At 33.1% G+C, this 26,096-nt stretch overlaps 1 protein-coding gene across 1 annotated transcript in view; it reads right to left on the reverse strand.

The window, feature by feature from the left end:
• Window positions 1-1,569: 1,569 nt before the first annotated feature.
• IRSp53 (Insulin receptor substrate 53 kDa) overlaps window positions 1,570-26,096 on the reverse strand; it is a 34,358-nt gene continuing 9,831 nt past the window's right edge. The window contains exons 6-12 of the mRNA XM_073985458.1: window positions 13,968-14,033; window positions 13,667-13,870; window positions 13,372-13,585; window positions 12,845-13,311; window positions 12,603-12,788; window positions 12,388-12,539; window positions 1,570-7,361 (exon numbers count right to left, since the gene is read on the reverse strand). Coding sequence (XP_073841559.1) covers window positions 5,636-7,361; window positions 12,388-12,539; window positions 12,603-12,788; window positions 12,845-13,311; window positions 13,372-13,585; window positions 13,667-13,870; window positions 13,968-14,033 — 3,015 coding nt within the window. The 3' untranslated portion in view covers window positions 1,570-5,635. The remainder of the gene's footprint in view (window positions 7,362-12,387; window positions 12,540-12,602; window positions 12,789-12,844; window positions 13,312-13,371; window positions 13,586-13,666; window positions 13,871-13,967; window positions 14,034-26,096) is intronic.

A 26,096-nucleotide genomic window follows, 5' to 3' on the forward strand; every position in this document is an offset into this window, starting at 1 on the left:
GTTAAGGAGTTACAGAATCGCACTACAGTAGTTGAATTCTGTAACACATTTTTTGAGTTACCTACAAAAATCGGTAAAATTATAAAGCAAAATAATGAATAAAAAGTATCAATAAAAGTTGACAGCACTGTTGCTATCGGTGGGACTTAGCGACAGCTTTGTTTCGATTGTTAACTTGCCGAAATTTTTCGTTAATTACCGAAATTAGAAGCATTTTTATTTTACCGACTTTTGTCGATAAGTCAAAAAATGAGTTACAGAATTCCACTACAGACATCGGACGTATCGTCCGAATTTTGATCCGATTTCGTTAAGATGTCGGTACGATTGGTTTGCTGGGAAGGTACACCTTGTATTACAGTTGTGATTGTTATCATCCTTTGTCGTTTTCTGGAATTATTGTCACCATTGTCAGGTGAAGAGGTAGACAAACGAGAGTGTGGGAAAATTCCAATATTTATCAATGACTGAATTTCTTCACACGTGCAGATTATTCAATGCCATAATTTGAATGAAAAGTCATGAAATATAAATATCCTAATTGCCAAAATATCGCGAAAAATCGAGTTTGTGGCGCCATGAAAAAGGTAGGTACTCCATGTGTTTCGAGTTTGTGGCGCCATGAAAAAGGTAGGTACTCCATGTGTTTTTGTTCTTGTTGTCGGCTGTTTCACTAAGACGATTCGAATTCAAAATACTACAATGATGAACACAAAGAGAGAAATTGTATGGTGAATCGTACGAAAACATAAAGGCGAGTACTCATTTTGTTCATCTATGAATTACTACCAAAGTTCTGCTGTTGTGGAAAAATTGTGTTTGATTGAAAACAAAAATGAACCTATTTTTTTTTAAATAGATGTTTTTTCGTACTTCAAAGAATTTGAAGTCTAATCGTCTTATACCCAGAGTGACATACAGTGAGTCAATTAAGTATTTTGCCTCTTTAGAAAATTTAAAAAATTTCAATAAATTCGTTTGAAACCATCAAATTAGTGGTCAAAAATCGAATATTTGTATGTAGTATGTTTGTGGATAGTTTAGTATCCAATATCTGCAATAACCGCTGCGAAAGGCTTAATGGTCTTCTAGATATCGACAAAAATCTATAACAACACAAAATATTTTACCTCAAAAAAGTATTTTGCCTTTTACATATTTTTTGAGAAAAAGACAGTTTTGTTACTCGCTTAAGATTTTTATAGTTACCGTTGCAGATTATCACATTATACAACTGTTTCGGCACCAGTTCCACCACCTTGAGACATATTTTCGCGGTTATTTTCTCCAATTTTCCTACATTAATTTCTTTGACAGTATGTTTTATTAATTTTGGTCATTACCGACATTAATCTCTAAGAAAATCAGTGAAAAATGATTCGCCGCTACATTCATTGAAACATGCCATACATACTATGTAATGGTCTGTTCCAGTACTTCAAGCATTTTTACTGTTTTTTCGATACATAAAGGAAAAAATGTTATCGTAGTAAAAAATAGTAGCTTCTTGCAGGTTCTGGAACAGAGTATTAGTTTTGCCTTTTTTCCTAAATTAAAAATGCCATTTGGTTTTGAATTTTTCTACGAAAAAAACTTTTATTTTTTTATTTATTTTTCAATGTATAATTATAACGGATGTTTTAAAAACATACTGCAAACAATAATTTTTTTTAATTTTAAAATTTTCTTAATAACTAATTTCTAAATATCAATTGAAAGAATATTTTGTTTATAAAAAATTTGTAATTATTTAAATGCCAATTTGTTGAAATATTTGAAAATTCGTCTTATTTATTTACACATCTGTAAATCATGGGAGCCGAACGATCATTTGTTGTCGTGTGACGCAATTTAACGGTGGCAAATTGTGAAGCTCTATTGAAGGAGTAAGTAGATTCCAAGTGTTGAATTTTTTTTTGTTGCATTTAAAAAATTAGAAATATTTTCATTAAAATTAAGTAATATATATACAAACTATATATAATAATAAAAATATCAAAATATTACAATGTGGATGGATATATGCAGGTATAATCAAAAGTATAGGTATTAGCATAGGTATACTTGTTGTTCTTAGGGGAAAAATTGGGGAATTTTTGTTCCAAATCTAGGGATATACAAAATTACGATAGGCACCAACCTTGCTAAAAGAGATTAAAAAATAAAGGTGAAATATAAAAAGTATTATTATAATTTTATTTTCATTGGAAGACTTGGTTTATGTTGTTACGAACAATCGAAAAGAAAACGCACACACACACAAGATTTGTTAGAGATGAGCAAAAAGTGTGTATGAAAGATAGTCGCAGAATAACTTAAATATTAAAAAAACCTTATCAACTAATAAAAAATAGAGTATATATTTATATAAAAAAAATTTTGTTGGTATGTATATATAAAAAAGTGACTTTACAAAATAAGACTCTTTACAAAACAAGAAAAAATAATAATAATTTTAATTGCTCTTAATAATATTCGTTAATGCTGGCGACGAGTTTGTGTCTCCCGCTCCATCATTTGTTGTATAAACTTGGCACTTCTTTTTTTGTGTTTTAATATTTTTATCAAAAAGAAACCTTATCATTTTCTTAGCCAGTAAGAAAATGATGAGAGTGCCTTGTGCGTGAAATTCCATAGAGAAATTAATCCAAAAATAAGATACATTGGGTTTATTCCAGAAGACTAACAAAGGACTTTTTCAGGTTAAGGTGTTTCGAGGAAGCATATTTCAAAACTGGAACAATATTTGCAAAAGAAAATTTTATCGATTACCACATTTTCTAATGAAAAAATTATCGATAAAATTTTTTCCATGGAAATAGTTGTCGATAACAAATTTTTCCATAGAAATAGCTGTCGATAACAACTTTTTCCATAGAAATAGTTGTCGATAACAACTTTTTCCATGGAAATAGTTGTCGATAACAACTTTTTCCATAGAAATAGTTGTCGATAACAACTTTTTCCATAGAAATAGTTATCGATAACAACTTTTTCCATAGAAATAGTTGTCGATAACAACTTTTTCCATGGAAATAGTTGTCGATAACAACTTTTTCCATGGAAATAGTTGTCGATAAAAACTTTTTCCATGGAAATAGTTGTCGATAACAATTTTTTCCATGGAAATAGTTGTCGATAACAACTTTTTCCAAGGAAATAGTTGTCGATAACAACTTTTTCCATGAAAATAGTTGTCGATAACAACCTTTTCGATGGAAATAGTTGTCGATAACAACTTTTTCTATAGAAATAGCAGTCGATAACAACATTTTCCATGGAAATAGTTGTCGATAACAACTTTTTTCATGGAAATAGTTGTCGATAACAACTTTTTCTATATGCATAGTTGTCGATAAGATCTTTTCCTATAGAAATAGTTGACGATAACAACTTTTTCCATGGAAATGGTTGTGGATAACAAATTTTTCCATGGAAATAGTTGTCGATAAAAACATTTCCCATGGAAATAGTTGTCGATAACAACTTTTTCTATATGAATAGTTGTCGATAAGATTTTTTACTATAGAAATAGTTGTCGATAAGATCTTTTCCTATAGAAATAGTTGTCGATAACAACTTTGTTCATGGAAATAGTTGTCGATAACAACATTTTTTATGGAAACGGTTTTCGATAGCAACTTTTTGCATGGAAATAGTCGTCGATAAAAACTTTTTCCATGGAAATAGTTGTCGATAAAAACTTTTTCCATGGAAATAGTTGTCGATAACAACTTTTTCCATGGAAATAGTTGTCGATAACAACTTTTTCCATGGAAATAATTGTCGATAACAACTTTTTCCATGGAAATAGTTGTCGATAACAACTTTTTCCATGGAAATAGTTGTCGATAACAACTTTTTCCATGGAAATAGTTGTCGATAACAACTTTTTCCATGGAAATAGTTGTCGATAACAACTTTTTCCATGGAAATAAATGTCGATAACAGCTTTTTGCATGGAAACAGTTGTTTTTCCATGGAAATAGTCGTCGATAACAACTTTTTCCATGGAAATAGTTGTCGATAACAAGTTTTTCCATGGAAATAGTTGCCGATAACAAGTTTTTCCATGGAAATAGTTGTCGATAACAACTTTTTCCATGGAAATAGTTGTCGATAACAAGTTTTTCCATGGAAATAGATGTCGATAACAACTTTTTCTATAGAGATAGTTGTCGATAACAACTTTTTCTGTAGAAATAGTTGTCGATAACAACAATTTCTATAGAAATAGTTGTCGATAACAACAATTTCTATAGAAATAGTTGTCGATAACAACAATTTCTATAGAAATAGTTGTCGATAACAACAATTTCTAAAGAAATAGTTGTCGATAACAACAATTTCTATAGAAATAGTTGTCGATAACAACAATTTCTATAGAAATAGTTGTCGATAACAACTTTTTCTATAGAAATAACTATTTCTATAGAAAAAGTTGTTATCGACAACTATTTCTATAGAAAAAGTTGTTATCGACAACTATTTCTATAGAAATTGTTGTTATCGTTGTCAATAACAACAATTTCTATAGAAATAGTTGTCGATAACAACATTTTCTATAGAAATGGTTGTCGATAACAACAATTTCTATAGAAATAGTTGTCGATAACAACTTTTTCTATAGAAATAGTTGCCGATAACACCTATTTCTGTAGAAATAGTTATCGATTACAACTTCTTCTATAGAAATAGTTATCGATTACAACTTTTTCTACAGAAATAGTTGTCGATAACAACTTTTTCTATAGAAATAGTTGTCGATAACAACTTTTTCTATAGAAATAGTTGTCGATAACAACTTTTTCTATAGAAATAGTTGTCGATAACAACTTTTTCTATAGAAATAGTTGTCGATAACAACTTTTTCTATAGAAATAGTTGTCGATAACAACTTTTTCTGTAGAAATAGTTGTCAATAACAACTTTTTCCATGGAAATAGTTGTCGATAACATGGAAATAGTTGTCGATAACAACTTTTTCTATAGAGACAGTTGTTGATAACAACTTTTTCCATGGAAACAGTTGTCGATAACAACTTTTTCTATGGAAAGAGTTATCGATAACAACTTTTTCCATGGAAATAGTTGTCGATAACAACTTTTTCCATGGAAATAGTTGTCGATAACAATTTTTTTCCGTGGAAATAGTTGTCGATAACATCTTTCTCAATGGAAATAGTTGTCGATAACAACTTTTTCCATGGAATTACTTGTCGATAACAACTTTTTCCATGGAAATACTTGTCGCTGACATCTTTTTCCATGGAAATAATTGTCGATAACAACTTTTTCCGTGGAAATAGTTGTCGATAACAATTTTTTCTATAGAAATAGTTATCGATAACAACTTTTTCTATAGAAATAGTTGTCGATAACAATTTTTTCTATAGAAATAGTTGTCGATAACAACTTTTTCCATGGAAATAGTTGTCGATAACTACTTTTCCCATGGAAAATGTTATCGTAAACAACTTTTCCCATGGAAAATAACCACAGTTTTTGAAATTTGTGCTTTAAATTAACGATTTTCTTCCCTCCCCTCTATCTCCAACCTCACGTTATCTCCTGGAAAAAGTCCCCCTCCCTCGTAACAAGGTTCTGTCTGCCCACTACAGAATTTCCAAAAACATTACTTCATTTTATTCGATTTTACACTCTGTTCCGGTTGATCCCAAAAATCATACCACGGCCCGTAAGTTTTGCCATAATGCTTATCGGCGGCGGATGCTGAATTTGCTCCACTCGTTCCCGCTGATCTCTCACTGTTCAATAAAGCCTTTTGGGCGGCGCTACTCGTTGAATTTCGTTCCAATGTCATGCTGGACATATTCGAAGATTTCATGAGTCGGGTACGTGGCAAAATGGTGGCTGTGGGTGTGGAAAGGGCCGACTGGGACTGATGACGTCTCAAAGTGCTGTCATCATATTGACGCATTTGATTGGAATCCTGTTGGTGGTGGTGGTGACTATCTTGATATTGTTTTGATGAACGTTGTTGTTGTTGTTGCTGCTGCTGGCGATCGCCGCCATCCCGTTCGCCGCGTTCCTGGTGGTTTGAGCGTTCCGATTTCTTTTTCGAGGTGCCACTGTTGGAAGCGTTCATTTGATTTTGCGCAGCGCTGGTGGAAGAAGTTGTGGTGGCCCTAAATGTTTGAAATTCCATTTGATGTTCCTGTTGGAGGGCAGCATGCATGGCTCGTCGTTGTTTTTCATCACGACGCACCAAGTGGTCATTGATGACAATACAATCATAGGGATCGGAACTGGTGGATTTTATTTCCGGATCATCGGAATCATCTTCACTGGTATAGTATTGCTTGAGTATATCTTTGCGCTTGACGGTCTTCATAATGATGCCACCACTAACCCCATTGCCCATGCCGCTGATAGAGTTGCCATTGTTGTCGAAAAAGTTGTTGACATCACTCATTTTTAGGGTGCCATTATCGAGTTCACTTTCCCCAGCCTCACTCTCTGTGGAATGGAACATGTCCTGCTGATTGTTGCGATTTTGAGCGGACGCAGAGTTGGCCTTATTCTGTTGGCCATTTGAGGACATTTTGTTATTCTTAGCGTTGCCACCTTGCCCCGATGATGAATTACGATTATTCATGGTATTTTGTTGCTTCTGTTTTGAGGCCGATTCATTCATGGATTGGCGATTTTGCATGCTTTCCCTATACTCCTTTTGGTTCCGCTTGATGGTGCTGAGACGCTCGTTCTCACCCGGATTTTCAATATCAATTTCAATGGTCTTCATAATTTTCATGCGTGACTTTGGGGTGAAATTGTTACTCACCACACTGCGATTCAACATAGGCTCTCTTACCATGGGCGTCAGGCCATAAATGTTCTCATCATCATCATACATTTCCATGCTGGTCACACTCTCTTTACGGCGACGTTCTGTTGTTCCTCCCTTCTCCTGCGAAGAAGCATTTGAATGATTCGAATTGGTCTTGGTCAGGGTGTCGTTGCGCTCCATTTCCTTTTCACTCTCCATTTTACTGCTTGTGGTGCGATAACCCTCATCCCGCAATTCATCAACATTGGGTGTGGCCACCAAATCACGATGTTGCCACAATGACATACCAGCCAAAATATCCTCATTACGTCCTCCACCAAATTTCCAAAAGGATTTGGTACGTTTGATGCCACCCGAAGAGGCCTGCAGTATCTCATCATCACTTGCAATCAAGTCGTAACGCATTTTACCACCCATCGAATTACGATTCAGGGTCTTCAAGCTGCGATCATCGATTTGACTATCAATGCTGCTGCGGAAATTGCGATTCAAAGTCCAAGAGGCAACCTCACGATTGGTGGAAATATGGGAATTGGTGTCGGCACGACGACTGGAGTTTTTTTTGTTGGGGGTTTTGAGGTTAGGTTGGGGATATTGGCAATACAATGTTTTGGTGGATGTTTTTTTTGAGGTTATGTAAAGATGTTACACACAAGGATGAGGCGAAACGAAACAAAAACATAAAAAGAAAACACACAAAAAAGAAAAGCAAATATTAAAATAATTAAGCGAAAAACTTAAGAAGTAATAATAGAAAATTGTTATTTACAAAAAAAAAAAAAAAAAATAATAATAACAATGCAAATGATATGTAATGTCAAGGTCAGCTGGCTTAAATACAAACAAAATTGAATCAAGGAAAGAAAAGGACATACGCGAAAACTAACTTTCTAAAGAAAGTTGAGCGATAACATCATTTTCACAAAAAATGATGATCGATAACAACTTTTGTGTAATAAAAATTAATCGATAACAATATTTTATCAAGAAAAGTTGAGCGATAACAGCATTATCACTAAAAACGATTATAAGTAACAAGAACAGTTTATCGATAATTAGATTTTCTAATGAAAAGTAGATCGATAACCACGTTTTTGGAATAAAAGTTAATCGATAACAACATTTTCTTATGAAAAGTAAATCTATAACAGCACTTTTACTAAATAAGATAATCGATAACAAAGAAAAGTTGATCGATAATAAGATTTTCTAATTAAGAGTATATTGATAACCACATTTTTGGAATAAGTGTTAATCGATAACAACATTATCTAATGAAATGTATATCGATAACAGCATTTTTTACTAAAAGAGATGATCGATAACAAAAAATTTAATCGATAATACGTTTTTCTAATGAAAAGTAGATCGATAACCACATTATTAGAAGGAAAGATAATCGATAACAACATTTTCTTATGGAAAGTAGATCGATAACCACATTATTGGAATGAAAGATAATCGTTAACAACATTTTCTTATGAAATTTTTACGAGAAAAGATGATCGATAACAAAGAAAAATTAATCGATAATAAGAGTTTCTAATGAAAAGTAGATCGATAACAACATTTTCAGAATACAAGTTGATCGATAACATTTTCAGAATAAAATTTAACCGCTAATAACATTTTCCAAAGAAGTGGTTTTTCGATAACAATTTTTTTTTTGCTTAAAAGTTGATCGACAACAAAATTGCTTAGAGAAAATTTGATCGATAACTTTGTTTTCTATATAACAGCTGATCGATAACAACATTTTTCTACAAAAAATGATCGATAAATACTTTTTTATTAGCAAAGTCGATCGATAACAAATTTTTCTGAAAACAATTTCTTACCAAAAGTTTATCGATAACAATATTTTCTAAAGAAAAATAGCGACCGATAATAACTTATCCAAAGAACTTTTTTTCACGATAACAACTTTTCTGCATAATTGTTGATCGATTACACCTTTTTTCTGCATAAAGGTTGATCGATAACATATTTTTCTGTATAAAAGTTTATCGATAACAACAATTTCTAAAGACAAATTGATCGACAAACATATTTTCTATACAACGGCTGATCGATAACAATATTTTCACCAGAAAAGTTGATTGCTTACACACTTCTCTATTGAAAACTTTAGTGGCGACATCTTTTTCCTTGTCGATAACTATTTTTCTGTAGAACAAACTTCGAAACAACATTTGCTTGCAAAAACAGATTGATGACCAAATGATGATGAAAAATCGATAAGTATTTTTAGTGATCGATAGTGAATTTTGTAAAGAATTTTCTAAAGAGAAATTGCTATCGAAAAAGTTGTTATCGACAACTATTTCTATATGAAAAGTTGTTATAGGCGACTATGGAAAATGTTTTCATGAGAAAAGGTGTTATCGACATATATTTTCATAGAAAAAGTTGTTATCAATAAATATATCTAACGAAAAAGATATTATCGGCAACGTTTTCTATAGAAAAAGTTGTTATCGACAACTATTTCCATGGGAAAAGGTGTTATCGATAACTTCTTTTTTGAAAAAGTTGTTATCGACAAGTATTTCTGTAGAACAGTTTGTTACAGGCATCTATTTCTATAGAAAAAGTTGTTATCAGCAACTATTTCTATAGGAAAATTTGTTATCGACAACTATTTCTATAGAAAAAGTTGTTATCGACAACTATTTCGATAGAAAAAGTTGTTATCGACAACTATTTCGATAGAAAAAGTTGTTATCGACAACTATTTCGATAGAAAAAGTTGTTATCGACAACTATTTCGATAGAAAAAGTTGTTATCGACAACTATCTATAGAAAAAGTTGTTATCGACAACTATTTCTATAGAAAAAGTTGTTATCGACAACTATTTCTACAGAAAAAGTTGTTATCGACAACTATTTCTATAGAAAAAGTTGTTATCGACAATTATTTCCATGGAAAAAGTTGTTATCGACAACTATTTCTATAGAAAAAGTTGTTATCGACAATTATTTCCGTGGAAAAAGTTGTTACCGACATTTTCCATCGAAAAAGTTTTTATCGACAACTATTTCTATGGAAAAATTTGATATCGGTTACAATTTCTATAGAAAAAGTTATTATCGATAACTGTTTGTATAGAAAAAGTTGTTATCGTTAACTATTTCTATAGAAAAAGTTGTTGTCGACAACCATTTATATAGAAAAAGTTGTTATTGGTAACTGTTTCCATTGAAAACGTTGTTATCGACAACTATTTCTATAGAAAAATTTGTTATCGACAACTATTTCTATAGAAAAATTTGTTATCGAAAACTATTTCTATAGAAAAAGCTGTTATCGAAAACTATTTTCATGAAAAATGTTGTTATCGACAACTATTTCGATAGAAAGTCGTTATTGGTTACTATTTCTATAGAAAAAGTTGTTATCGGTTACTATTTCTAAGAAAAAGTTGTTATCGAAAACTATTTTTATAGAAAAGTTGTTATCGGTAACTATTTCCATGGAAAAAGTTGTTATCGACAATGTTTTCTACGGAAAATGTAGTTATCGACAGCTTTTCCATGAAGAAATTTGCTATAGATGATATTTTCAATGGAATTTTTTTCCTTGAAAATGTTGTTATCTATAGTTTTTTCCAGAGAAAACATTGATATCGATAGTCTTTTCCAAGAAATAAAGTAGTTATCGACAATCTTCTCCATGGGAAAAGTTGTAATCGACAATCTTTCCCTTGGAAAAGGTTGTTATCGATAATCCTTTCTATCGAGGAAGTTGTAATTGATAATCTTTTCCATGGAAAAATTTGTTATCGACAATCTTATCCATAGGAAAACTTATTATCGATAATCTTTTCCATGGGAGTAGTTGTTATCGATAATATTTTCTAAGGAAACATTTTTTATCGATAATCTTTTCTAGGGAAACATTTTTTATCGATAATCTTTTCTAGGGAAAAAGTTGTTATCGATAATCTTTTCTAAGGAAAAAGTTGTTATCGATTATCTTTTAAATGGAAACATTTGTTATCGATAATATTTTCAATGGAAAAAGTTGTTATCGATAATTTTCTATATGGAAAATTTTGTTATCGGTAACTTTTTCCATGGAAAATATTATCGATAACAAATTTTTCCATTTAAAAGATTATCGATAACAACTTTTTCCTTAGAAAAGATTATCGATAACAACTTCTCCATGGAAAAGATTATCGATAACAACCTTTTCCCTAGAAAAGATTATCGATAAAAATAGAATAGAAAAATAAGTTATCGGTTATTGTTTCTATAGAAATAGTTGTTATCGGTTACTATTTCCAGGAAAAATTTGTTATCGGTTAATTTTTCCATGGAAAAATTTGATATCGGTAACTATTTCCATGGAAAAAATGTTATCGTTGATTACTTCTATAGAAAAAGTTGTTATCGGTAACTATTTCTATAGAAAAAATGTTATCGGTTACTATTTCCATGGAAGAAGTTGTTACCGATAACCATTTCCATGGAAAAGGTTGTTATCGACATTTATTTCTATAGAAAATGTTGTTATCTACAATTATTTCCATGGAAAAAGTTGTTATCGGTAACTACTTCCATAAAAAAATTGTTGTCGACAACTATTTCTATAGGAAAAGTTGTTATCGGTAACTATTTCCATGGAAAATTTGTTATCGGTAATTATTTCCATGAAAAAGGTTGTTATCGATAACTTTTTCCATGGAAATATGTCTTATTGGTAACTATTTCATTGGAAAAATTGTTATCGGTAAGTATTTCCATGGAAAAATTTGTTATCGGTAACTATTTCCATGAAAAAAGTGGTTTTTGGTATCTATTTCCATGGAAAAATTTGTTATAGTTAACTATTGCCATGAAAAAAGTTGTTATCGGTAACTATTTCCATGGAAAAAGTTGTTATCGGTAACTGCTTACAGGGAAAATATCGTTATCGGTAACTGCTTCCATGGAAAAAGTTGTTATCGAAAACTATTTCAATCCAAAAAGTTGTTATCGGTTACAATTTCTATAGAAAAAGTTGTTATCGAAAGCCGTTTCCATGGAAAAAGTTGTTATCGAAAACTATTTCAATCCAAAAAGTTGTTATCGGTTACAATTTCTATAGAAAAAGTTGTTATCGACAACCTTTTCCATGAAAAAGTTGTTATCGATAATCTTTTCCATCGGGAAAGTTGTTATCGATAATCTTGTCCATTAGAAAGTTGTTATCGACAATCTTTTCCATATAGAAAGTTGTTATCGATGATCTTTTCCTTGGGAAAAGTTGTTATCGATATTCTTTTCATGGAAATATTTGTTATCGATATTCTTTTTGTCGGGAAAGTTGTTGTCGGTAATCTTTCCATCGGAAAAGTTGTTATCGATAATCTTTTCCATAGAGAAAGTTGTTAACGATATTCTTTTCCATGGGAAAAGTTGTTATCGATAATCTTTTCCATCGGGAAAGTTGTTATCGATAATCTTTCCAATGGAAAATGTTCTTATCCGAAGACTTTCGTTTGAGCAAATGCTTATCTAGTCAGATTTTCTAGCTTCTATGTCCTTTTGCAACCAAAGTAGAGTTGAAAACCACCTCTTCTCTACCTACCGTATGGGTACTCGACTAGTTGGCTGATCATCATCGGAATAATCCACTTCCGGTTGTGGTGGTGGTTCATTGGCAAAACCACTGTCATTGCTGCTGTGCAATGAAGTTTTGGCAGCAGCCGCCGGTTTCATTTGATTCATAGAAGAAGATTGCTGTGGAGAAAAAACAATTGAAGATCAGTAGGGATCCAAAGGATTACAACCAGTGGTGCTTACATGATTCATTTGATTGCCATTTTGTAATTTTTGTTTGCGTCTTTCAATGGCCATTTGACTGCCATTGGGAGCACAAAAACTTTGTGAAGAATTCAGCATGCGTCCACCGTTCGAGGCGGAGGGTACGGGTGCGGGCAATGTGGGTGGTGGTCCAGGACGGGGATTACCGGCCGCGGAGGGGCGATACTAAAAAGATTTAAACAATTAATATCCAATAATTAAGGACATGTTTTACAACTTACCTTCTTCTGATTCCTATAGGTATCACCAAACATCCTGGTGGGTGATGATTCTTCGCCACGATCTGGTCGACGATAGGCTACGTCACTATCCATCTCCTGCTGAGAATCCATGCCATACGATTCATGATAACTGTTGCGCATAGATTGACCACCACTGTTACCACCATGGCGTTCATAGTGCATACTTTCAAAGCGATCGCTGCGACTGCCATGCTGCTGCTGTTCCCTGTCCATTTTCATTTTATTCTCCAACATCAGCTCAGCATTGGTGTAGGCTATGGGGAACCAGCCAAACATTTGTGTACGCAAATTCTCACCGAATTGCCAACCTTTGGCCTTGCTACCCACCAAGGCAATGCGATCTCCCTCTTCGAAGGGTAATTGATTTTCACCCGAGGGCATGTAGGCATAGAGGGCCTTTACCACGGTGCGTTGATCCCAGTGGCCATTGTCAGGGTGGTCATTGGCTGCAAAAGAGATTTGCTGTAAAAAAGTTCCCACAAGAAAAGGCCCCCCTCCTTCCTTACCTTGCATATTACCACCACTGCTGCCATTCGTATTTGCCGAACTGTTCAAATTAAAATCGGATTTGGCACGTGGCAAAGAATTTTGTGTAAACGGTATATGGGACTCATGCACGCTGCGCATATCTCCAAATGGAGCATCAACACTACGTGACTTCTTCAGCAAATTGGATGATGAACCATTGGCATGGGAATCTTCAGAATCCTTCAGACGTTCCTGCAACATCATAATTGGCTCATTAGCAACAAAACAAATCAATAAAACTCACAAACACACACTCATATTCACTCAACATACCAATCTTTTATTGCCCACCAGCAAGGAATTACCGTCGTACACTGTTGTGGGCAATACCTCGCGTGATGCTGCTATGTCTTGCCAATTTTCCAAATGATTATCAATTACTTGTTTCCCGGTACTGTGATAGGCCATCCAGTGTTTGGCTATCGAACATTGACGTTCCAAAACGAAACCATAACGACGACGTTCTTGAGTCATGGCCTGGGAAAAAACAGAAGAATAAAGAATTATTTGTCTGCATTTTAAAACCAATAATGAAGGTCATTATTGCAGACCTCAGGATGATTGCTTTACTTACATTTTTATAGCTTTGTTCACAAAATGCATCCAATTTCTTCTTTTGATCTTCCAACATTTGTAGAGACTGTGGGAAAATATGAGAAAAACAATTGATAAAAGAGAAAAAAATTACCCATAGTGCAATAAAGTTATCGATTTCAACTTTTCGAAGGAAATCGTTGTCGATAACAACTTTATCCATGAAAATAGTTGTCGATAACAACCTTTTCCATGGAAATAGTTGTCGATAACACCATTTTCCAGATAAATAGTTATCGATAACAACATTGTCCATGGAAATAGTTGTCGATTACAACTTTGTCTATGGAAATAGTTGTCCATAACAGCCTTTTCCATGGAAATATTTATCGATCACAAATTTTTCCATGGAAATAGTTGTCGATAACAACTTTTTCCATGGAAATAGTTGTCGATAACAACTTTTTCCATCGAAACAGTTGTCGATAACAACTTTTTCCATCGAAATAGTTGTCGATAACAACTTTTACAGGGAAATAGTTATCGATAACAACTTTTTTCATGGAAATAGTTGTCGATAACAACTTTTTCCATGGAATTAGTTATCGATAACAACTTTTTCCATGGAAATAGTTATCGATAACAAAATTTTCCATGGAAATAGTTGTCGATAACAACTTTTTCCATGGAAATAGTTGTCGATAACAACTTTTTCCATCGAAACAGTTGTCGATAACAACTTTTTCCATCGAAATAGTTGTCGATAACAACTTTTACAGGGAAATAGTTATCGATAACAACTTTTTTCATGGAAATAGTTGTCGATAACAACTTTTTCCATGGAATTAGTTATCGATAACAACTTTTTCCATGGAAATAGTTATCGATAACAAAATTTTCCATGGAAATAGTTGTCGATAACAACTTTTTCCATGGAAATAGTTGTCGATAACAACTTTTTCCATGGAAACAGTTGTCGATGACAACTTTTTCCATGGAAACAGTTGTCGATGACAACTTTTTCCATGGAAACAGTTGTCGATGACAACTTTTTCCATGGAAACAGTGTTCGATAACAATATTTTCTATAGAAACTGTTGTCGATAACAACTTTTTCCATGGAAATAGTTGTCGATAACAACTTTTTCCTTGGAAATAGTTGTCGATAACAACTTTTTCCTTGGAAATAGTTGTCGATAACAACTTTTTCCATAGAAATAGTTGTCGATAACAACTTTTTCCATAGAAATAGTTGTCAATAACAACTTTTTCTATAGAAACAGTTGTCGATAACAACTTTTTCTATAGAAACCGTTGTCGATAACAACTTTTTCTATAGAAACAGTTGTCGATAACAAACTTTTCTATAGAAACAGTTGTCGATAACAACTTTTTCTATAGAAGCAGTTGTCGATAACAACTTTTTCCATGGAAATAGTTGTCGATAACAACATTTTCTATAGAAACAGTTGTCGATAACAACTTTTGCTATAGAAACAGTTGTCGATAACAATTATTTCTATAGAAACAGTTGTCGATAACAACTTTTTCTATAGAAACGGTTGTCGATAACAACTTTTTCTATAGAAACGGTTGTCGATAACAACTTTTTCTATAGAAACAGTTGTCGATAACAACTTTTACTCTAGAAAATGTTAGTAGAGGGGTAATGCCGATTCCAGATCAGTAATTTGATACCTTTTTACCTCCTGTCTGTGTGTGTGTGTGTGAGAGAGAGAGTGTGTGTGTGTGTGTGAGAGAGAGAGAGAGAGAGAGAGAAGGAGAGATAAAGTGTGTGTGTGTGTGAGAGAGAGAGTATTTGGAGAGCGAGGGTTAAATTTAACTGCACAGTGGGTCAAAACAACAAAAAATTACAAGAAATATGATAGGCTAAGCCACCTATATGAACGGATGAGGGGGAGAGAGCCCGAGAATTTGAGAGAGACCCACATTTTTTCGATAATATAATCAAGAATACATACATACATATGTAAGCGTTTAAATATAAGCGAGGCAAAATATGAAACAATGTTGCATATTTTACCTCTTGTATGTGTGAAGCAAAATATGAAACAATGTTGCATATTTTACCTCTTGTATGTGTGAAGCAAAATATGAAACAATGTTGCATATTTTACCTCCTGTATGTGTGAAGCAAAATATGAAACAATGTTGCATATTTTTACCTCCTGTATGTGTGAAGCAAAATATGAAACAAAGTTGCATATTTTACCTCTTGTATGTGTGAAGCAAAATATGAAACAATGTTGCATATTTTACCTCCTGTATATGTGCTACAGAGAGCGAGACCGAGATTTGAGGAGAGAACCACATTTACCCTGTATATGTGTGGGAGGGAGCCAGACCGAGAAGTTGAGAGAGAACCACATTTGATCGCTAATGTAAACAAAATACATTTATTTTAATATATGTCTGTCCGTAAGCATGCCGAATCATGATCGTAATCAAAGTGGATTTTTCCGTCCGTCCGCCAGTCTCTCTGTGAGCATGTTCATTCATGTTCATAACTTAACATATGTATACCCAATTAATTTCACAATATTGTGAAATTCATGTTTTAGCATACTACAGTTTTCGTATAAAAAGCAAATAATCTTAAATAAGATTCAATGTATACCCAATTAATTTCACAAGTTTGTGAAATTATTGATGATGGTCAGGTTCGTTCGTCTTTTGAATTTCATAATGCTATGAGTTGAGATGAATGTCAGAGTTTCTCATATTGCAACAAAAACCCAAGAGTAAACATTAAGTGGCCATGAAATGATTCGTACAAATTCTTTCCATTGTTTTACTCCATGTTAGTAGCGTACTGGTGATCGATACATTGACCAAAAATTTGATTTTTGTCAACGAGCATTAGGTCATTTGTTTACATTTAACAAATGTAAACAAATCTGCAGTATTCTATGCTACAAGAATATTTCTTTGTTCGTAGGAATTCTTGCCCTTTGTGGGTATTACACAGTTTGAGTCTGCAATGCATGTGTTTATGTTGACCATCATGTGGAGGGGGATAGGGGGTCAAGTGTGATGTGGGGATTAGGTTGAAGGCGGATTTTGATTCTGGAATACAATCAATACTTTGATTCATTCAAATAATTATATATTGATGGGAATTGTTGAGAACATCATCAGTACTTAACAAGTCACGGATTATTCAACATCGCATTCCAAAATTCTAATTGCTTTTAAAAATGGCTAAATATACTTGCATTTATTGTGCTACTACTTTCAATGTTAAACGCGAGTTTTTAAAACACGTAAAAATGCATTGTAAAAATTGTGGTCAACTGTTTAGTAATTGTTATCAACTAAAATTTCACCAACTGACAAAACATGCCCAATCAAGTGAAACAAATATACAATTCATTAATCAACATCAAGTTTTAAGTGTTACCCAACAACAACAACCAACTGAATCATTTATTCAAAGCTCAGAACTTCAACAACATCAACAAGTTTATACTGGTATCCAACAACAACCAACTATTGCATCTAATCAAATCTCACAAATTCAACAACAACAAGCTTTAACTCTTTCTCAACAACAACCAACTGTAACATCTAATCAGAAACCAAAACAACAAGAACAACCAACTGTATCGCAGATGAATGCACCTAAAATAGACAAAATTAATCGGGCCGATAAGCTATGTGAAGAGTGCAACGTTACAGTGAAGAATATGATATCTCATATTCGAAGTGAGAATCATCGCGGTGTTGTTAGAAAAAATTTGGAAAAAAATATAAAAATTATAAAAAGTGCGTTTAATCAAAACATCACATGTTATGAAGTGGAAAATACTAAAGACATAATATTACCCCGTGATTTTCTAAGAGACGCTAAAGACTCAATAATAAAATGTTTAAAATTTGAGTTGATTGAAAAAAATTGTATCAAAGTCAATATGGAGCTGCAGGGACAATATGTGAAGCCCACCGCTGTAAAAGAGAATCAGTCAAAATCTACAGAGTCGATAGAAACAGAACAAGTGTTTAATCACATATCAAAGACTGTAATCCTTTCCCTAGGTGATGATCTAGATGAAATCTTTACCAACCAAGAGAATGAACTTGTCGACAAATCAGACGAGTTTCAAGAAAGAGGTTCTGGATGGGCCTTGGAAAAACTTATAAAAATTGACATCAATATTAACAAAGTCAATTTAACTCGTGGGTCACAATACATCCAAACGCCAGCATCATTGAGAACAAAAGGCGCATGCATAAACATAAAAAACAATGATGAATACTGCTTTAAGCTGTGTATGGTAGCGGCACTAAGTTTCCCGAGAACAATGAATGTCGATAGACCATCTACATATAAAGTCGATGTCAAGCAGGATGTCATCCGTCTCGATTCAGGAATAACATTAAACTTTATGGGTTTAAGTTTTCCATTGGCTCTAAAGGATGTAAAACAATTTGAAAAAGCCAACCCCGAAATCAGTGTAAATGTTTACGGATATGAGCGATATTCCATTGAAGGGCCATACTACCTTACAAAAGAGGAAAAGAGACATCATGTTAACCTGATTTTACTCAACGATGGGGAAAAATTCCATTACATATGGATTAAGAACATGTCACGGTAATATATCAACATTTAATAATGCTCAAATCATTAACTTATTAATTGTATATTTCCGTTAATTTCAGACTTCTATCAGCTCAAATATCAAAACATGGACACGCGGTATATATCTGTAACGGATGCGTTCAACATTTTCATAAGGAGAAGGACCTCGATGTTCACAAAAAGCAATGTGGAGGTGTAGTTTGCAGCATGCCCAAGACAAAGAAGGACGCGATACTCAAATTTGGAAACTACAAAAAGATGCTGAGGGTGGGTATTAGTATATATGCTGATGCTGAGAGCGTATTGAAACATAAGGAGCAGGAACCCAATAACAGCGGAAAAACAGAGCAAGTAAAAGAGCACGTACCATGTGCTTTTAGTTATAATATAAAATGTAGTTTTGACTCTAGTTTAGATAAGTTCTTTACTTATACTGGCCCTGACGCGCCTAAAGTTTTCTTAGAAAATTTAATTAATGATTGCAAGTTCTTTTATAATAACTATTTGTCAAAAGTTAAACCAATGATTACATTAACACCCGAAGAAGAATTACACTTTAAAACAAGTGTCAGATGCCACATATGCGATGAACCGTTAGGTGGTGATAGAGTTCGTGATCATTGCCACCTAACTGGTAAATATCGCGGGCCTGCACATAATCGTTGTAATCTGCAGTATCAAATACCTAAATTCATCCCAATTTTTTTCCATAACTTCTCATCTTATGACTGTCACCTTTTTATTAAAGAATTATCTAATTTTGGTGGAGATATAAAAGTAATTCCTCAAAATAAGGAACTTTATATATCCATGTCTTATTTCATTAATATGAAAGATGATGAGTCGAATAACACTACTAGCTCCAATAGTAGTGTTGTTGTAGGAGAAGAGGATGAAGAAGAATGGAGTGATGAGGGAGAGGATTCAGAGGAAGAAGATGTAGGGGAGGAAAGACAATGTGAAAAAGACAAGAAGAAAAAGAAGAGACAAAACAGACTTGAACTACGTTTCCTGGACAGTTTTAGATTCATGCCTACAAGTTTAGACAAATTGGCAAAGAATCTGCCTAAAGACGATTTTCATGCGGTGAAATCATATTTCCCTAAGGAGAAAGATTTTACGCTCTTGACAAGGAAAGGTGTTTTTCCTTATGATTATCTTTCATCATTTGAAAAACTAAAAGATACCCAACTACCACCCATAGAAGAATTTTACAATAAAATGACAGATTCTGAATGTTCAGTAGAGGACTACAACCATGCAAAACAAGTTTGGTCACATTTTCGTTGTCAGACTTTGCAAGATTATATGGAGTTGTACCTGAAAACAGATGTCCTCTTACTAACAGACGTCTTTGAAAATTTTCGAGATGTCTGTATGAATATTCACAAATTAGACCCCTGTCAATACTTTACGGCCCCATCTCTATCTTGGGATGCAATGCTACTATGCACAAAGGTTGAACTTGAGCTTTTTACAGATATAAATATGTACAATTTCTGTAAAAATGCTATTAGAGGTGGACTAACCCAGTGCTCAAATAGACATGCTGTAGCCAATAATGAAGATGTCCCCAATTATGACAAAAGCAAGCCAGAAGTAAACATATATTATTTGGACGTTAATAATTTATATGGAACAGCAATGACAAAACCTCTCCCAGAAAAAAATTTCAAGTGGGAAGAGGACATGGAAATATTTAATGATCCTAATGTGATACAATTAATTCCAGATGATAATATAACTGGCTACATATTAGAGGTTGATCTCGATTACCCTCAGCATCTTCATGACAAACATAATGACTTACCCTTTTGTCCAGAAAACAAATGTGTTGGGGGGTCTAAAACTAAAAAGTTAATTGCGGACTTGACGGACAAAAAATCGTACACAATTCATTATTCTGCTTTAAAACAATGTTTGCAACATGGACTGATTCTTAAGAAAGTACATAGAGTTTTGTCATTTACACAACGTGCCTGGTTAGCTCCCTATATATTAAAGAATAATATGCATCGAGAAAATGCTAAAAATGCATTTGAAAAAGATTTTTTCAAATTGCTGAATAACTCGGTATACGGTAAGACTATGGAAAATATAGACAAGAGGAAAACTGTTAAAATTGTAACAGAGTGGGAGGACAAGAATAACAAGAAGAAAAGAAATGTAGCTAGCAAGCTAATTGCTAAACCCAATTTCCATAGTCTTTCTATATTTTCTGAAAATATGGTGGCTATCCAGATGCAAAACGTAAAAGTAAAATATGATAAACCATTATATTTAGGCTTTTGCGTGCTAGAAATATCAAAGCTGTTAATGTATGCTTTCCTTTATGACTTTCTGAAAGCAAAATTTGGCGACGCCTTTATTTTAAATTATATGGACACGGACTCTTTCATCATAACATTTAAAGGACTGAATCTATATAGGGTATTGACTTTGAAAGAAATAGAGGAAAGGTTTGACACATCAGACTTCTCACCCAACAATAAGTATGGAATTCCTCTCATTAATAAAAAGAAATTGGGTATGATGAAGGATGAAAATAACGGAAAAACCATGATTGAGTTTGTAGGTCTTCGTCCTAAAGTCTATGCTATCAAAGTAGTTGATAGCGACGATGTGAAGAAATCTAAGGGTGTTAAAAAATCCGTAATAAAAAAGTATACAATAGATACATATAGAGAATGTTTATATGATAAAAAGGTTTTGTATGACACAATGTATACATTTAGGTCAAGACAGCATACTATAACCACAGACAAAATTACAAAAATATCTCTAAGCCATCAAGACGATAAAAGATTTATTCGAGAAGATGGTATAAGTACATATGCTTGGGGCCACTATAAACTAAACAATATAAATAAGGATTTAAACACGGATAATTTAGATTCACCTGTCCCAATGGACATTGATTAAAATGTAAATATATTAAATTAAGGAATAAAATCTAATGTATAAATATTGGTTATTAATTGCCTTACTGCTAGTATTTCAACATATTATCATTAAAATTTCAGCATTATTTTCATGTTACTTTTTAGAAATTACACATGGTATTTGTATTAATCTTTTTTAACAATGTTTTACTAATTAACAATATATTATTAATAATACTAACTTTACACATAAAAACCATTATTTTTACTAATTATCTATGTACTATTACAAACTACATACATTTATAACGTTTTTTGAAAAAATAAAACAATACTTTTTTATAATTGAAATTACAAAACAATGTGTTTTATTTCATTATTGAGTTTACATGATATAAAGGTAAGTATGCAAAGAACTTATACTATTTTTCGAACGATTCCAGTCAATGGAACATACTCCACCAGACGATCATGGATAATTAAGCAATATGCTGAGGTATTTTGAGGAATTGGTGTATTGGTTTCAAATTGAATTTTTAAATCGATGGGTCCATTCTTCACAGTTTCGTTTTGATTGCTGATGTCAATAACGGCAATGGGGTTGTCTTTAAAACTTGCATATGTGAGAAGTGGTTGTGGTTCCCTCATATAATACGATTGTTGAAACTTGGCATACATGTCATAGAGTACTGCATAACGATTTTCTCCAAACTTTAGATTCAAATCATCATATGGATAAGTTTCAGAGTTCAAGTGAACTTTAATGTTTTGAAGTTCACAGTGTTGTAGCTTGTTGTCTCTTTCAAATATCAAAGCAACGTATCGAGGTCTTTCATGATTGGCAGACAATTTAACACTCCAGCTGTGTTGTCTTCCACCAGCAAAAGTTGGATTAAAGTAGCAATCCCAGCTGCGGAAAGCTATCGGTAAAGTTTTTCCATCCTTGATTGTTTTCAAGAAACTGATTTTTCTATAGTCTGACAAATGAATGTGTTGTACTTTCCAAACAATGTTTGTAATGGTGAGTTGAATTTCTTCGTTTTCAGTAGTTGAATAACATACATTTTTATCGTTGGCGCTTCTCAAGAGAATCAGGTCATGTTTGCTGTTGCAAATTACTTTATTAAAGTCCTCTGCAAAGCCCAGTAGACGATTCAAGGGAACACAAAAATTGAATGAGCTTGTATTAACGTCACCATCTGGATTCCAGCCTGCATTACTCATAACCTTGCTTTCGGATTCACTTAGAGAAATCCAATTTTTAACTTTTGTTGTGGTACCCAGATAACGAGTACGATCAATTTCAATTCCATTTAGTTCATAGCGAATTTCATCAAACATGTAACCCACACAGTTATTCCTTAGTTTAGCATTCTGCGAAACACCCCCCTTTGAGTTTTTCAAATTTCCTTCAATGTATAGATAGCTCTCCGATGGTAGTATGTAAAGATCTTGATTTTGTATACTTATACGAATTTCATCGTTATTTTTAAATGATTGAATATATGGAACATAGCTATGGTAGTCTCTCTTCACAATATTCTCGTCAGAGAGTGGGCGCTCATTAATGTCGAGTATTTCAGACATTTGGTTTGACTTTTAATTTTATAAGCTTTAAAAATTCTTTATTTTCCTTGCTGAGAGGAGGTCTTGACGGTTTGGCTCCTTGATGATGAATGTGTTTTGGTGTTTGTTTATGGGTGTATTTATTGTAAATAATCATGGCTGTCTGGGTCTTATATGAATTCGTAGCGTAATTTCTTCTCCTCTAAAGTTTATCAAGCGACCTTCTTGATCTAATATGAGTATCTCCAGATGACTTATTTCTTTGACGTTCACCGGCAAATAAATGAGATTCATCGGTCTCTCCGCCAATTTATAGCCTGGAGGGACGTCAAGAGCGAATTCGTGTAGAATATGAGCAGGCGACCCATTCATGAATGATCCGGTAACAATATTGCAATGTATTTGTATGGCATTGACCTTTAAAATGTTAACTGGAAGGTTTGAAGTATGCTTTTTGCCAGGTTCTAAAATTTTTTCGGTAAAACCAAAGAGTTTTGCAATGGATTTTTCTTTATCAAAGTATATGGGATCATGAGAGGATAAGATCTCTATCTGTAGCGTATTATTGTTGGCTTTAATCTCAATAGATCTGTTAATGTGGATTGCTCTATACTGTGTCTCCAAGTAGTGAGCAATGTCTTGTAGTTCATATGATCCTATGGGTATCTTTATAATTTTGTCTCCGATATGGAAGAGATTGTTATCATTGTCCACATTTGGAATGGAATTGTAGGATTGAAAATCTATTAAACAGCACTCATAACTACCCTCTCCCAATTCAATAGGAGGTGAATAGTTTGAGTGTAAAATTGATGATTTACCCGTCAAAGTAAACGTTGTTGACATTGTAAGATTCTTTCTAGTAATAAGTAAAACATCAAATATACATATGTTTATATAAGGTTTTTATTTATTTTATTAAAATTATTTAAATGTGTTAAGTTTACAATACATTTGTCTTATCTATCCAGGAATTATGCTTGTTTGAAAATCCCAGCCATTTAACAAAGACTTTATCACCCTTTGTTTTTAATATTTTTTCTACTAAGTATGTGTTGGGATATTTTGTGGGTAAAAGTTCTTCTTTATAGAAACATCCATGTATGGGATTTCCTTCGTAGTCTTCTAGTAAATAAGTAGCAGGGTTGGTTAATCGTATTCCTCTTATTTTGAATATTTCTGTAGTCCAATTTGGTGTATACCCCTTTTCAAATTGATGTTTATATTTGCTGATCCGTACATGATCACCAGCACGAAGATTTTGCCTCTTAAAGATTTTTATGTGGTTATATACAGTTTTTAACAACATCTGCTCATTCGATGAGTTTACTTGAATAGGTGCCATTTTTATTGTTCGATGACGAGTTTTGTTGTATTGATCAACCAGGCCTCTATAAATATCAATCCATTGATAATTTCCATTGTAGCTAAACTCCTTCCACATCATACCTTTTAGAGTTCTATTGAAGCGTTCAACAATTGAGGCTTTCAAGACACTGTATGTAGAGTAGTGGTTTATTGAATGTTTCTGCATTAATTTTTTAAATTCCTTGTTGAAAAATTCTTTTCCATCATCGGTTTGCAAATTCTTTGGAATTCTTCCATCTTTCAAAATTTTTTCAAATGCTCTATATACTTCTGTTGCTGTTTTTGTTTTAAGTGCTTCGCACCAGGCAAATTTCGAAAAGGTGTCGATAACAGTAAGCATAAATCTGTATCCCCTGTTTGTTTTGGAATAGTTGCCCATTTCAACTAAATCAGCTTGCCAAAGGTCATCGATCCCCTTTGTAATAACCCTACGTCTTTTAAAATTTCTTCGTGCTTGAGAGTGGAGTTCGTTTACCAATCCTCGCTTTTCCATTATTCAAGTTTTGGGGGATATATTAGAGCAATTGAGTTGAATGGAGGTTGAGATAAGACTTTAAAAATTTCCTTATGTGATTGTTTGAGATGGGATATTTCTTCTCTTAGTTGAGTACACTCCTGAATGATATTTTGGTTTAATACTTCTTGTATGTGCTTGATTTGTGAATGTATGTATGCTTGGTTGACCGCATCCGTTCCTTCTGTTGGGGGTGCAACGTTCCTAATTTTTTTATTTTGCACGTCAAGGTTGTTATCTTCGTCAATATTAATTCCCAGTATTCTCGAAACATTTTCTCTTACTTCTATTGAGTGGGTTTTTAGATTATAATGATGACCAAACTTGTCAACAGTCATAGGTTGATTGTTTCCTTTAAAGTTTACTTAATAGATTATGTTGCCTTCTCGCAGTTCTTCGATAATCGAAACAATCTCATTAGTATGATTATTGTTTCCGGCTTGTTGTGATGCCATCAACAGCTTTAATCGTTCTACCAACTCGTTAGGATCGTCCCAGTATATATAGTTGGGTTTACTTGGACTTAGTGTCATTAAGCCTTTGCCACTGTGAGTATCCCCCATTAACTTTTTAATTATCCGCTTATATTTTTGTCCTTTGTTCCCCTTGATTCTACCATTAGGATCATAGTTTATTTTAAATGCATTTGAGTCCAACAAGATTGTTTTATATATGTCGAGTTCTGTAGGATCATATTTTTTGGGGTTTTGATAAAATAAGAGTTCAAATAGTCCTGGTGTAAATGCCCAATTTTTATTTCCAATCGTAATCTTTTCATCGCTGATTTTCAGTGGTTTATCTCCAAACATCCATTCACCATTTTCATCTTTATGCGGTCCATATACTGTATCTAGTTTTTTATTTTTCTTCAAGAGTGTTAGACTAATAGGATCGTCTTCATCATCCTCATTTTCTGAATAAAATGTGTCATCTTTTGAGGTGTTGTAAGTATCAACATTTTGTGAATAATCTCCTTTATCCTCTTTCCCCTCCAATATACTTGGTTCAAGCTTAATCTCCGGTTTATATTTTTTAAAGGGTGTACTCGCTACAAAAGATTCTCTAAATGAACCCATATTCTCCTTCTTGGGTGCAATCATTTTGTTTGCATTCTCAGTCGAAAGCTTTAGTAGTTTGTTTATGGGTTCTGTTAATGGTTTAAAAGTGTTTGTCAATTCAGTAGTTTTAGCATCTTCGCCCATTTTAATGCTTTGAAATTTTCTTTTCAAAACATTT

The sequence above is a fragment of the Musca autumnalis genome, unplaced genomic scaffold (genome assembly GCF_047663935.1).
Source record: "Musca autumnalis isolate F117 unplaced genomic scaffold, ASM4766393v1 scaffold_4, whole genome shotgun sequence".
Classification (NCBI taxonomy): Eukaryota; Metazoa; Arthropoda; class Insecta; order Diptera; family Muscidae; genus Musca; species Musca autumnalis.